This window comes from Cornus florida, unplaced genomic scaffold, assembly GCF_030987335.1.
Source record: "Cornus florida cultivar Cherokee Brave unplaced genomic scaffold, ASM3098733v1 CherokeeBrave_3.0.0_Hap2_Chr02, whole genome shotgun sequence".
NCBI lineage: Eukaryota > Viridiplantae > Streptophyta > Magnoliopsida > Cornales > Cornaceae > Cornus > Cornus florida.
The window spans coordinates 3,023,843-3,037,471 of record NW_026775572.1 but is presented as its reverse complement, the minus strand read 5'-3'; the positions used below and the strand labels follow the sequence as shown (position 1 = coordinate 3,037,471).

Here is a 13,629-nt window from a genome sequence, read left to right as displayed (position 1 = left end):
GGAACGATGAAATTGTCTCACTTTTGACTTTTCAAATGGGACAATTAAATTAGGACAGTCAAAATGAAAAGGGAAACATTTCATTGGTAACTAAATTGAGATGGAGGGAATAAGTGTCTCGCAATAAACATTTCATTGGTAACTAGAGTGCAGTGTTAGTATGAGAATTATGTCATGTATATTGTATATGGTACATGCTACTTTTAGAAGTCGTGTATTCCAACAAACAAACAATATCTCCCAAATGTCTAGTGTCTGCACAGAAGAATACAGAGGCATCAAAATAAACATTCTCAAGTTACTAAAAGTTATTTTAAACAAGAAATGAAATATGTTGTAGGCATTTATAGGAAAAAGAGATTGTGAAATACCAAGGACCAAGAGTTGATCAAACTCATATCCTGGCTTCAAGACTGACATCATCAACACTGCAAGCCCTGTTCAGTTATAGAACAAAAATCTAGTAAATAATGAAGGGAAAAAAAAAAAAGCCACCATGAAGAACCAACCTTGTCAAGAAAACAGAATAGCATACCCTGGTGATCTGACAAATGTTCCAGAGAAATTGTACCCTTCATGTAACCTTTTGAATTGACATGCACTACTATCGCATGTGCTGTTATTTGCTCCACAACTCCAGAAACGAGGCTGCCCAACTTGACCATATCATCTTCAGAATTCCTATCCGTAGAAAGAATCTCAATCCAAATTAGTGAAATACTTGAGATACAAACTTACTGGATAACCATAAAATTTCAGTTGTAAACAATTGTTTGTTTAAAATAAATAAATAAGGAAAATGGGCCAAAAAAACCAATTGGCAAATATGGATGAAGATAAATGGATTTGTAAAAGGAAAATGCACAGGCAAGCATAGAACGTTTATCCAAAAACATCATACAATAAAAAATATATATACAAGTTACATTCAACACCAATCACAGAAAACAAATAATCAACACACATTAATAACTCACTACTGATACATGAGCCAATACATGCTTGCCTTCCCAACTTGTAATATATAATGGATACAAGAAAAATCTAGATTTTATGTTCACAAATTAATCAGCAAACCTGGCAACCATCTTTTTATTTCTCTCCCCCAATTCATATTTGCAATACAGGTTATTAATTCTCAAGTTGTGCAAGCATTTTGAAAGTGATGCAAGCTTGTTCATCACTTTCTGGATTGAAATACCAATGAACTGCAACCCAAAAACTCTTTTAACCAATGTCAGGTTACGATCTGAAAAAATATCATGAAGGCCACAACATGAAATAATCCAATACCTTCAAATTGTGAGGCATTCAAACCATACATGAGTCATCTCAAGTTCATAATGATACTTTTCCCCAACATATACCCCTCACTACACATAAAATTTGTTAAATTACTTATCTATCCAAAAACAGCCAGTGATATTAGACAAATCTTACAATGCACGGAAGAAAATATAAGAAACATATTCTTGCTTGTTAAATGACAAAAAACAAAATCAATATGCACCTCACATTGACCATATATCATATAACATTATAAGATCTAAGAAATAGGCATATACTGCATAATATATGTACGCAATTCAATTCAGAAATTTATTTCTTTTAAGAAAAAACAACCAGAAAATCACCTTATTTGCAGTTTATAAAAGGAATATTTGGAATATAACAATTTTCCTTTACTTTAATGATTTAGAGGGATGCAGCTGACAGAGAAAGAGAGAGAGGAGAGAAAATTAATTGAGTGTTCCTCAAAAGATACTCAAAATTTGACGCATTTCTGAAAATAAAATCTGCCATTCTCGGTAAATCTTACTAACTAGGAAGCCAGAACATGGAATTTGGCCAAGTAATGCGATGCCATCAGAACCCTTCCATGTCCAGTGAGATACTCAAAGCAGAAGACCAAAATCCAGAAAAGAAAACCTCAAACTATCCTAACCCAGATATATCAACTCTACGGAATAGATCCTCTATTCCTCTCCTTTCACATGGCTCAAGATGCAGAGAAAGGAACGATCATCAATATTCAAGCCAGAATAAATACCACTATTGAAAACCTTGCAAAGAATGAACATAATTATACTCAAACATGTATTTTTCCCACCACTATATTTGACACTTTAACCTATATTTTGTGGACAGTTTTGTATCCTTGTTGAATAACAGAGGCACCAAGAAACCATGTAAAATTATTAGGAAGCAAACCTGGGACGTGTTATAATGAAACTAAGGTTGATCCGCCGTGAAGCAGGAAAAGATCTTGTAACTCTGCATTTGATAACTTGTTCAACATGATACATAGAACTTGTGTCACACCCTGGTTCTAATCCAAGTTCAGATCTGGGTCAAAAAGAACAACAAGATGTCAACATACCTCAATAATCAAATTAAATGAGAAAACAGAACATCAAGTGAGAGTGTAGTCAAACAGGAATTTCCTACATATTAATAGAGGTGGGGAGGACGGATCAATTATAAAAGCGACAAAAAGTGCTTGACCTCATGCACCCACGCACACATCTACGATCTAAATCAAATTTCCTCAAGAAATTCTTATTCGAAGGGAAAAAAAATTGCTGATAACTGCACTGCTCTCCAACACTAGTCAATATCTATTGATTCTTAGATATGTAATTTGCCATGACCCGTGTTGCGCCATTACCTGTGTTGCTGTCATCTAAATCATAGGCATATACCAAATTAAGCAAATAGTGAACCCAAGACTACAAATTATGAAATTTTGTGTAGTCCTTGTTTCTTCTCAGAATCTCAGTTTTTCATTGCAAGGTCTATTGTGCATTATTAATCCCACATACGCGGGGTGTTGGGAAGGGAAGACTGGAAGCTAACATAACCATTGGTACTACTTTGCACGGAGTAGTTGCTCTCGGACTCGAACTCAAATCACCATGTTTACCAATCCAAGCTTTTACCATTGCACCTTGCAATAGCCCCTTATCTATATTAAAAAAAAAATCTTTTTTTTAATTAAAGGCTAAATGTATGCATATATCAGGACTATCTCTGATAGCAGACAATAGATGTTGTGCATATAAAAAGGCAAAAGATAAAAATAAATAAATAAAATGTCAATGTAATAGCAAGGTATATTACAAATTGCATAAGAGCATAAGGAAGATAAAAATAAATAAATTATAGTTAATCAACTAAATAAAACAATTACAAATCATCAAGCCAATAAGAAACGCCAACAGCACCCTTTTTTCAAGAAAACACTAAAATACAGCACAATAGATAGACAACACTGCATCAGATAAAGAGACAAGATGTTCCGAGAGCAGAAAATGAAATTTATCTTTAACAGGCAACAGGAGTTCGCAATTGCTATAATTACCAAAGCAGGAAAGCAGCCTTACAATAAAATACCAATATCAAAAGGTTTTAACCAAGAAAATATAGTTTCTAGTTTACTATGTACGGAGGGCTAAACGCATAAAGACAAAGGGGAGTCGCTGAAAGAGAAACAGGAGCAGATGAGGGCAAAAAGTGAAAAGGAAATTAAGGAGGGAGAAAGGAAAATATAAGAAAAAGAGGAGTATTATGTGTGCAAATAAAAGGGGTACATTACACACACACACAAACAGAGAAAGACAGAGAGACGAAGATATTTTGGAAATTTGCCAAAGATTTGAAGAACCTTCTAGGCTAAAAGACATTAATACTCACCCCCAATTTTTCCTAATGGTTCCACCAAGCCAAGAGATAAGAAAGGTGATTAAGGACCTAAACTAACCTACTGCTCTATTCACAAAAAGAAGCAGCCCTTGGACTAGAACAAATGTTTTAGCTAAAGAAAAACACAGATCTTTGAAATCACTAAACAAAGATTTATAATAAGATGAACAAGAAGATTATAATAAGATGAACAAGAAGACTCCGTAGGGAGAAGTAGAAGAAAGCTACCACCAAGGGCTATAGCCTACTGATGTTTTCTTTTCTTTCCAATGTGGAAGGTGTACAAGTCCCCGTGGGGACATAATTGCCAAGGTGAAGAAAAGTAGAATAAAACTTAAACAGTAAATCTTTCCCTTCAAATAAATGTTAAAAAAATATAAATAAATAAATAAACACCAACAATTAGGATACTAAGATCTGGCGTGCATCAACACCCACAAGCATTATTAACCACAATAACACAATTTATCATAAATTTATTCAACGTACGCTACTTGAGAGCCTTTCACCATTCAGGTTCAAAGAGACATATCCTCTGCTAAATCTTTGACAATCATGTCTCTTTTCACTACCTATCCCATATTCTTTATAGCTTTCTTAATCTTCTGGGCACCTTTAACTCTACATCACACCTCCGTATCAGTGCGTTTATTGATTTTCTTTAAGGATGCGCAAATAATCTAGATATCATCCCCTTAATATTCTTCAATGGGCCATTAGCCCAATGGTATAACCTCTCCTCCCTCAAAAGGGAGGTGAAGGTTTTACCCCTGTAGTGGGCAGTATGTTAAATGGGTGTGTGACTACTCACCCAACAAATATATATATATACATGTATGTATGTATGTATGTATCTTCAATTGGTAACACCACAATTTCTCACAAATCTATGTATCTATTATTCTATGTTTTCTGGTATTATCGTTTACTGAGAAGTGATCTCACTAATAGTGCTAAAGAGAGAGTCTAAGCAGGCACTAGGAGAGCACTCCGGTGACCCAGGCAAAGTTAACCAAAGCCTGCCAATTAATGTGAGATTAATGAGATTTTGGTTTTGCAAATCTTCAAGCAGATCCAGAAACAAACCCAATTATCAACTGTTCGCTTCACCTCATCTCAAGGAACAGTCAGATTAGAGTATCAGAAAGTTCTGATTATATGACAAATCTTTGCACCAAAACCAACAAGACCATAAGCAAATAATGCCTTAATCCTATAACTTGAGGCGATAAATCAATTTGAATTTTCATTTCAATCAGTCAAAAAGCATAACCTCAGTAAACAACAATCAAAACCATTCTCATGCAAATGAAGAAAAAAAATTCTAAAATAGTCAATTAGAGAAAGGTGCCAAGAACTTTATGTTAACATTCATCATGCAAAATTAGATTTCACAGAAGAGAAACATAGAAACTATTTAGGAAAATGACACAGATAATAACAACATTTCACAATTAAATAAAGCAAATGAGATAAAACTGATTTATGGATGGTTTTCTTGAACCTGGGGGCAAATCCTTGTACTCCATTGTAAAATCGGACAAAGCACCCAAGCTTTTCAATCTTCGTTATCCATCCATGTGTTACTAAACCTTCAATTGCATCAGCATATGAACCAAGAATTCCAAGCTTCGATTTCACCTGACAACACCAAAACGCTTGCATTAGGAGAAGAAACTTAAAGTACTTTTTTAGAAACCAACAAAAAAAAAAGAAAAAAAAACATTGCATTTAAAAAATGAGTACAAGGCACATTAAGAATCTACGATGGAAAAAATAAAAGAAAAGATACAATTAATAGGAGGTGATATCCATGAAAATCTAGAGGCAGCACCAAAAAAAAAAAAAAATTAAGGTAAAGCCACCTCTAAAGGGTTAGTGATGAACAGGAACTCCAAAAATGTGTAAAAACAGGAGACAAAGACCATAGAAAAAGACATCATCACCAATGACCTTATGGAAACAGGATTGTTGAATCTATCTTAAGTGGTAAACGTTCAACCTTCATCAAGTTGAATTAAGTTGGGACTTGGGACCCCAATATAAACCAATCTATAACAAAGAAAAAAGAAAGTTAAAAACTATAGTACTATACATTAGTACAACAGCTCATTCAGGTATTAAACTAAGTATGCCACTTACAAAATCAAGAGGCATATTTGCGCATATAATTATAACCATAATAAGGGTAATACAAGGTGACCACTTGTATGCTTGTCATATACTCTACACCGATCTAACAGCCGAAACCAAGGCAAATCACAAAATTCACAGAAGGGCTGTACAATCAAAGGTTTTCAAATTAAACCTATAAGCATCAGGGAAGAGAGTTACATTTATCTTCAACAACTTTCTTGTTCTACACCTTACAAGTGCACCACAAAGTACAAGAGTAGTGAAAATTGCAATTACCCTAATAGATGAATTGCCAAATGAAGCAATGAAGGATGAGATTGAACAGTTCTGTGCCATTCATGAGCCTGCAACACCTACTAGAAATTTTCCAGACCCAACTTATAAGTCTGCTATCAAAATTAATACTTGCTAACTTGATACATAGAGTAGGCTCAACATGACGGCTGATCAGATCCTCAAAGTACCTTTACCCGGAAATGGAATTCCTAATTACCCTCTTATCAAATTCATCATTATCCCACAACAGTCAAAACCAAACATACAAAATTCTTTAACCACCACTAAAGGCCTAAGACAGAAACTTCTTTCGGACCGCCAATAAGAAAGATTTCAGAGTAGTGGAGCTTTAAATGAGCATCTCTCCAAAGTATTACTCTACACGCCAAACATACTACAGAACTCCAAATCCACGTCATGCAAATACTCAAAACAAATGGTTGCATACTTTAACCCCAAACCTCCATAGGGAGTGTTAAATCACTTTTAAATTAATTAAATGGTTTGAATTACTTGGCACACCCCATACAAGAAATCACTTGAGCTCACTTCCAATATAATACCAACAGAAAACAAATCATAAAGAGCAACCTGAAAGATGTTACAATGACCCCATTATAACTTCTACTAGAAGCAATCTCACCTCATCTAGATGAGTAATTGGCTTCTACCCTGAACATATCTCCAAAACCTATCCAAGGAGCCCAAAAATACCATGAACTTCACTTTACCACACAAGACAATTCAGGTATGTGGTTGGTGAGAACCCAACAAGCACCGAAAAAAGGATAAAACATGTGCGTATCAAAATAAGCTAGAGTAGTTAACAGCAAAAGATGCCCTCAAGGCACTCAGGCCCAGAATTGCCCCCAAGGCACAAGGCACCACAAGGTGCTAATTTCAATATTTTTTTTTTTTTTTTTGATTAGTATAATTTCAATATAATTCATTTATATATGTGAAATTAAAGTCCATTTGAGCTTCTCCTTGGAATATTTACGGAATCTCCATGAATAGGATTTGCTTTGAGGAAGAGGTGAAATATAATCAACTTGAATTCGGGACCTCTATTCGAAATCTTAGTGAAACACTGGATTTGATACAAAGTATCGAACCTATGAATCTATTTACTATTTTTAATTTGTGATTCCGTAAATTAGTCCTTGAAACTTCCAAAATAACCTATACTAACTGAAAAAAATTAACAAGTTCCACCGAACAACCCATATTGTTAGATCATCAAATTTTTTATTTTTTTATTTTTACAAAGGAAAGAGGGGGAAGGAGAGGGACAAAATTCAAAATTCTGGAACATCAAATAAAACAAAATGAAAAATTGATGCTACAATCATCATCTATTCGACATATGAACTTTCATTGCTTCCACCAACGCTAGATTCATAACCTTCAAACTTCGTTTCAGTCTATTGAATCAAATGGGATCGAGTACCAAGTAAAACAGGAATGACTACTTATCAAAAAAAAAATAGAAACAGGAATGACCAAAAATATTAAATGAAACTTTTAAGCAACTCATACCAAAGATCTTGCTTTTGTTTCACTTCTTTTTTTCTTCCTCTCCTCTTCTTATTCTTCCAAGCTACTAGAGAGTCAGAGACACCCAGGCCCTAGAGAATAATTAAGTACAATGTAGCTCTATTTCATTTGGCTTGGTAATGACATTCTGGGTAAAAAATGCGCCTTCTGGAAAGCTGTAGGCATTGTTTGATGCAAGAAATTAAATTCTAGAAAAAGTTTTAATTTGGGTGACTTCACCCTCAACATTCTGTGCTCAAACACGCTGTTGAAAAAGCAATATTAACTAAATCTGCCTTGTGTGGGTATCTCAACACTTAAAGGTGACATTTAGCCGGCACATCTCACCAGTGCTTTCATTTAACCTTTGATACTTTTGAGATATTTTTTATATTGCAAAATATTTTTGCATGGCAACCTTCAAAAACTTTCTTAACGTGCACCATGATTTCTGGGGCTCTTCCAGGAGTTGATTCTCGGGATTTTTTATATTGCAAAAAAAAAAAATTTGCATGAACCTCCAAAAACTTCCCTAATGTGCACCATGATTTCTGGTGCTCTTCCAGGAGATGACAAACGGAAAGTTCATTCTCAGGATAAATTATTTGGATTGCATATAACAGTGACAGATTTAGAGAACATATGAATTACTAAGGTCAAGACAAGAGGAACACAAGCCAACAGAGGAGAAGGACTCAAAGGCATAAAATGGGGTACCAGAAACACACTTAATAAACCAAAAGAACACTGTCATCAGGAAACTATAGTCACTATACATGTATCTCAGTAGTAGAGAACATTTAAAGGAACTGATAATAGTAAACTTTGAAATACCACTAAAAGAAGCCAAACCAAAACACAAGGAAAAAAGAAAACAAAAACAAAAAGTTATGAAGACTTTTAGCAGCCTGAATAGAAGCATATATAAATCTCAAATCAAGGCTTTGTCAACGTCACTCAGATCCAGAATAGGGAATAAACTTGGGCCAGACCAACCTGTGCCCATCCCTGTCTATGGATGGGCTTACCCAACTCTTTAGTCATTCAGATTGGCCTTGGAATGAAAATTTTCTGACCGACCTAGCCTTTGGGTTTAGGCTTTGGGCGGTGGTGGTGCACATATCTATTATTCAGGTTGGGTTGGATAGAAAATTTTCAAAAGACAAACCGGCTTGAATTGAAAATTTTCAAACAAACCTGGAATTCGGGTTAGGTTTGGGTAATGTTGGTGTTCTCTTTTGCTATTCAAAATGGGCTTGGATTGAAATTTTTCAAACCACCACCACCATCATTGTCTATTATTAGCGGAAGACCAAGACTTGTAGTGGTAGTAGTAGTAGCAATATTATTTAATATTAACAATCCAATCTAACCCAATCAACTCTAACCTAATACGGTTTTAGAAAATAAACTCGTGTTAGACTTGTTAGGTTGGAGACTTGGAGGTTGGGTTGAATTCCAGCTACCTTAGGCTCGAGTTGACCCTTCAGCCCACCCAAGTTGCAGTCATATATACCAGCACAAGACTCATTCTTCCCCAGACAGGCATCACTCATGGTATGGAGCAATGAGACTCGCTTATAGCTTCTCCGGTCAATTCATTCAAAAATCTCAAAACCACAAAACAAAACAATCAAATAAAAGAATTTGAAGTTCAAAGTAGAATTCAGCTACAACCACTGAAGGAATTCGTTACAGAAGCTTATGAGAAGGCCAAAGGAGGTTTAAAAGCATGCAACTGACAAAAACCAAGCTGAAAAAGAGGAATAATGTAGTTGGAAAATGCATACTAGTGTTTTCTTGTGTGTAACAGTAATTCTCTTGGACTTGCAACCAAGCACACGGAACAGTAGTTCAGATCCAACCTGCACAAAATAACCAAATGTAACCACAGCATTAGACAAAATTACGAACAAAAGAATTATTCCTCTTATCAAAAGAAAAAGAATTATCCCCCTTACCAGCACTAGATAAAATCAAAAACAAAATAATTATCCCTCTTATACAGGGGGGAAAAGAAGAAAAAGAATCATTTCTGCTCTGTTATTTAGTTCAACAGTCAAAACAATCCAGTAAACAAATGCAGAAATGAAACATCTTAAAAAGGACATCTCGCTAGGAAATGACCTGGAATTTTTTTCTAGGCTTCACTATTTCAAACTCTGACATGTGTCGAAGAGGACAAAGTGCCTTCACACCACTAGGAAATTGCACGATAGCCCCAAAACTGTCAACAGCAATGACTTTAGCCTTGACCAGCATTCCAGGCTTGACATCTGAGTGAGTGAAAACTGACCCTTCAAATGCACTAGTCTGCTCAGAAGAAATACATAAAGACATAATCAAGTATCAGAAGCAAAAGTACGTCCACCGTAAACAGCAAGATTCGTTTTGGATAGTAATCAAGACAGCAAAACAAACCATTTGCTTCCTACTTCTTAACAAACATATGCACTCCTTTAATCACATATCAACTAACTCTAAGTAAAATACACCTCAGAATGAATCTCCCTCAATATTTATGGGAATTGATCAGGAAGCATAAAGAAAGTGGTGACATTGTACCACTATTAACAGTAGCACGATATCTGCTCCCCCCACCCACCACATGTTAACTAACTATTCACCCTAGGCAATCACTCAAATAGACTAGACACAGTAATATGAAGAATGATACCACGAATTACCAGTTGATGGCTTAAGAATGGGTAAATGGTAGATGGAATGTGACTAAACCATTTGTGTTAATGTACAAGAGCTTTTTGAGGATAGAACTGAATATTAATGGAAAAGATTCATCATAATAATTTAGCATCCTTTCCAAAGTCCAGATCAAGAAGAACTCTTTGTATGGACAAGATATTCTACAAAACCACAAGTAAGATTTTGGCAAACCACCATATGATATCTCTTTAGAAATTACAGAATTTTTTTGAGAGATGAAAGAGTAAAAAGAGATCTACACTGAACACGACATTGAACACACTCAACTGCTCCTCAACATTAAAATTCTAAATCCCTGAAACTTTAAGAAGAAAAGAGTTCCCAAAAAACTTTATTGTTCAATCAAATTAAAGGGAGCCTCAAATCTTCTGAGGTGCACAAAAACAATTTTCCAATTTAGGGCTAAAACCTAAGCCACATGCCAACTTCACAACAAAATAGCATTACTATTGCATATATAAGAATGGTCGTATTACACTGAATTCCACCATTGCAAGTTCTTATATTACAAATGCAATACCTACATCAGTTCATGTAAGAAACAAAGGAAAACATATATAAAATAAGGAATGAAATCCAAGAAACATAGTATAAATTTGATTAGAAGAGCACCATTAAAGAGCCAAAACTTCCCAACCAAACTATAGCACAACCTAAAAAGTCAAGCTCAAGAAAAAAAATTAAAGAGAAGTAGAAGAAACCTTTAGAACACCCATAGCGAGACCTTCTAAGTGTCTAAATCCAAGAATTCGAACACGAACATTGCTTCCTTCCTTAAAATTTCTTTCCAACTTCCGCACTTCCTTGTCAGCCACATCAGATACCTGTAATCCTCTTAAAATAATCACCATCACAAATGCAGGTGAAAGGACTGCATAATCAATATAAACACAACAACTGAAGCTGGATTGTGGACTTACACTAACGTATGCTGGGGTTGGAACTGGAGAAGAAGGGATTTCAAGCAGAAGGCCAAATCCTCTATCAACTCTAACTACTTTTGAGTGGTCGAATATGTCTCCAGTTTTAACAAGCTGCATTTAGACCAAAATTTTAGCACCACGACAAATCATGTCACAATCAATTTGCTATGAAAATAAAACAAGTTAACTCATCATAACAAAAAAAAACAAAACGTACAGAAAAAGGAAAGCAAAAGAACCAAGCCCAAAAAGAAAAGGCACAGAGAGGTGAAGAGAGGGCAGACAAAACAAAAAAAAAATCAAATGAAGCCCAAGCTGGGCAGTTGGATTGTTGACAAAACAAGTAACAACCCCAGGTATGGCAGACTCGGTGAGTGAACCAACCCGTTGACAAGACAAGTAATAACCCCAGGTATGGCAGACTTGGTGAGTGAACCAACCCGTGAATACTAGTAATCAGTAAAAAAGTAATACGCTGCTTGTTAAAATAAAAGGTAATTAACTGGAAATTTAATATACTTTTGGGAGATGAACAAAAAAACATTCATTAAATGTAAAAATTACCAAATAACAATGTTAGGTGACATAAAAAAAAGTGTTTTGAGGAAGACCAGAAAAAACAATTCTTGATTATGGGGTAAGGACCCATTTAACTTTTTCAGCCAAAAAAATTGGACAAATTTTCTTAAATTCACCTGAAATTCGGTAAAATTAAGTCACAGCTTATTAAAAATAGATCAAATAAATAAATAAATCACAAGACGTTCCGAATTCAGTGTATTTCAATATTAGAAGTTCTTGCCCAGATTGATTATGAATTAATTCAACAATGCATTTTTAAAACCTTGATTTGAAATGCCTGATAACCAAGCCTAAGAATCACAGATCCTAGCCCACCACAATTCCAAGCCTAAGCCCAGAAATTTACACAAGCTACTTCCAAACAACCACCTCATGTTTATTAAGAAGACCAACAGGGGAGTATAACAACCCCTCCTTGCAAGCGATTATTTAAAAGCTTGGAATATTCAAGGAGCAAGCTATGAATTATCATCGTGTAATATACTTACCGAAGGTGGAGCCTTGTTCTGGACAAGGTGAGGATTCAGGGTCAAACCAACAGCTCTAGTTGAGGGATCAACAAATAATACCCGAGCATGGACCTAAAAGCAAGATAATAAATACTAGTTCAAATAAAAAACAAAGAACTCAAGGAAGTTCGAGAAATATTTAATATCAGTATATAGAACTTGACTGGCCAAAATACCAATACCACGGATTAGATATGAAGATAATTACCAGCAGCACAACAAATAAGTTGGGAAATAAGATTATACAAACACCATAAAGAGCAGTACACACATAAATGATAAACTATAAACATAAAACTGCAAAGAAAACTATTGCCCCTACAAGGTCTATTGAATTCCACGGACCCACCTATACAAATATACCAATGTAACATGTCGAAGTCATATACTTTTAATGATGATAGTACCTTTCCTTTTCTCTAATTGAAGAGATGTAACTTCACCGTCAAATAATAAATATGGTTCTACTATTAAAAAAATTCTAATGAAGAAGTATACGGTAAATTAACTCTTTCAGCCTTCCCAAATAATTTTTTTTTTTTTTTTTGATAAGTAAAATTGTATAAAAGTGCTCGGAAGGGGAGCGGAACCCGAGAGAAATACACGAGATCACAAGGCGCCTCTAAGCCTTTAGAGAGGCCAAAAAATCAACAATCTCCTCTAAAGATCTATGATCTCTCCCTGAAACCCAACAAAAAAGAGTGGAAAGCATAGAGAACTTAAGCATATAAGGTGCAAATTGTAAAGACTGTTTAATCCAGTATACATTATAAATAATTTTTCTGGCTATGACATTCTTTAAATGAACCACAGCATGCCATATTGGCCAATTCATGCGTACTTGTTAATTCAAATCACATTATCAGTTACATAATAAAATTGATCGATTGATTTATACCAGAGTAAAATTCAAATTTCATATTGATTCTATCTACAGTAAATTTCAAGTTCCAACACAATGGCACACCCTTGAAAATATGAAATCGGAACATGCATTACAACATAACATGATTTACTATGTAAGTTCCAACAACAACAACCAAGCCTTATCCTCAACCACTTGGGGCCGGCTACATGAATCCTATGTTTCCATTCCTCTCCTTTAGTCTTGAAGCTTCTTAACTAACAAATTTGTTAGGAGTTACAATAGTGGTAACTGATTCATGATGAACTTCTTTCCACATCAAAAATATGCTATTAAAAGTTTTTCCACTTAACAAAAAAAGGTATTAACGTTTTCA

General features: G+C 34.9%; 1 protein-coding gene across 1 annotated transcript in view; it reads right to left on the bottom strand.

Moving 5' to 3' along the window:
• LOC132293124 (rRNA biogenesis protein RRP5) overlaps nucleotides 1–13,629 on the bottom strand; it is a 72,415-nt gene that overhangs the window by 43,638 nt on the left and 15,148 nt on the right. The window contains exons 9-17 of the mRNA XM_059790463.1: nucleotides 12,368–12,460; nucleotides 11,295–11,408; nucleotides 11,076–11,198; nucleotides 9,778–9,963; nucleotides 9,441–9,515; nucleotides 5,207–5,343; nucleotides 2,212–2,346; nucleotides 536–681; nucleotides 372–437 (exon numbers count right to left, since the gene is read on the bottom strand). Of these exons, the coding sequence (XP_059646446.1) occupies nucleotides 372–437; nucleotides 536–681; nucleotides 2,212–2,346; nucleotides 5,207–5,343; nucleotides 9,441–9,515; nucleotides 9,778–9,963; nucleotides 11,076–11,198; nucleotides 11,295–11,408; nucleotides 12,368–12,460 (1,075 nt within the window). The remainder of the gene's footprint in view (nucleotides 1–371; nucleotides 438–535; nucleotides 682–2,211; nucleotides 2,347–5,206; nucleotides 5,344–9,440; nucleotides 9,516–9,777; nucleotides 9,964–11,075; nucleotides 11,199–11,294; nucleotides 11,409–12,367; nucleotides 12,461–13,629) is intronic.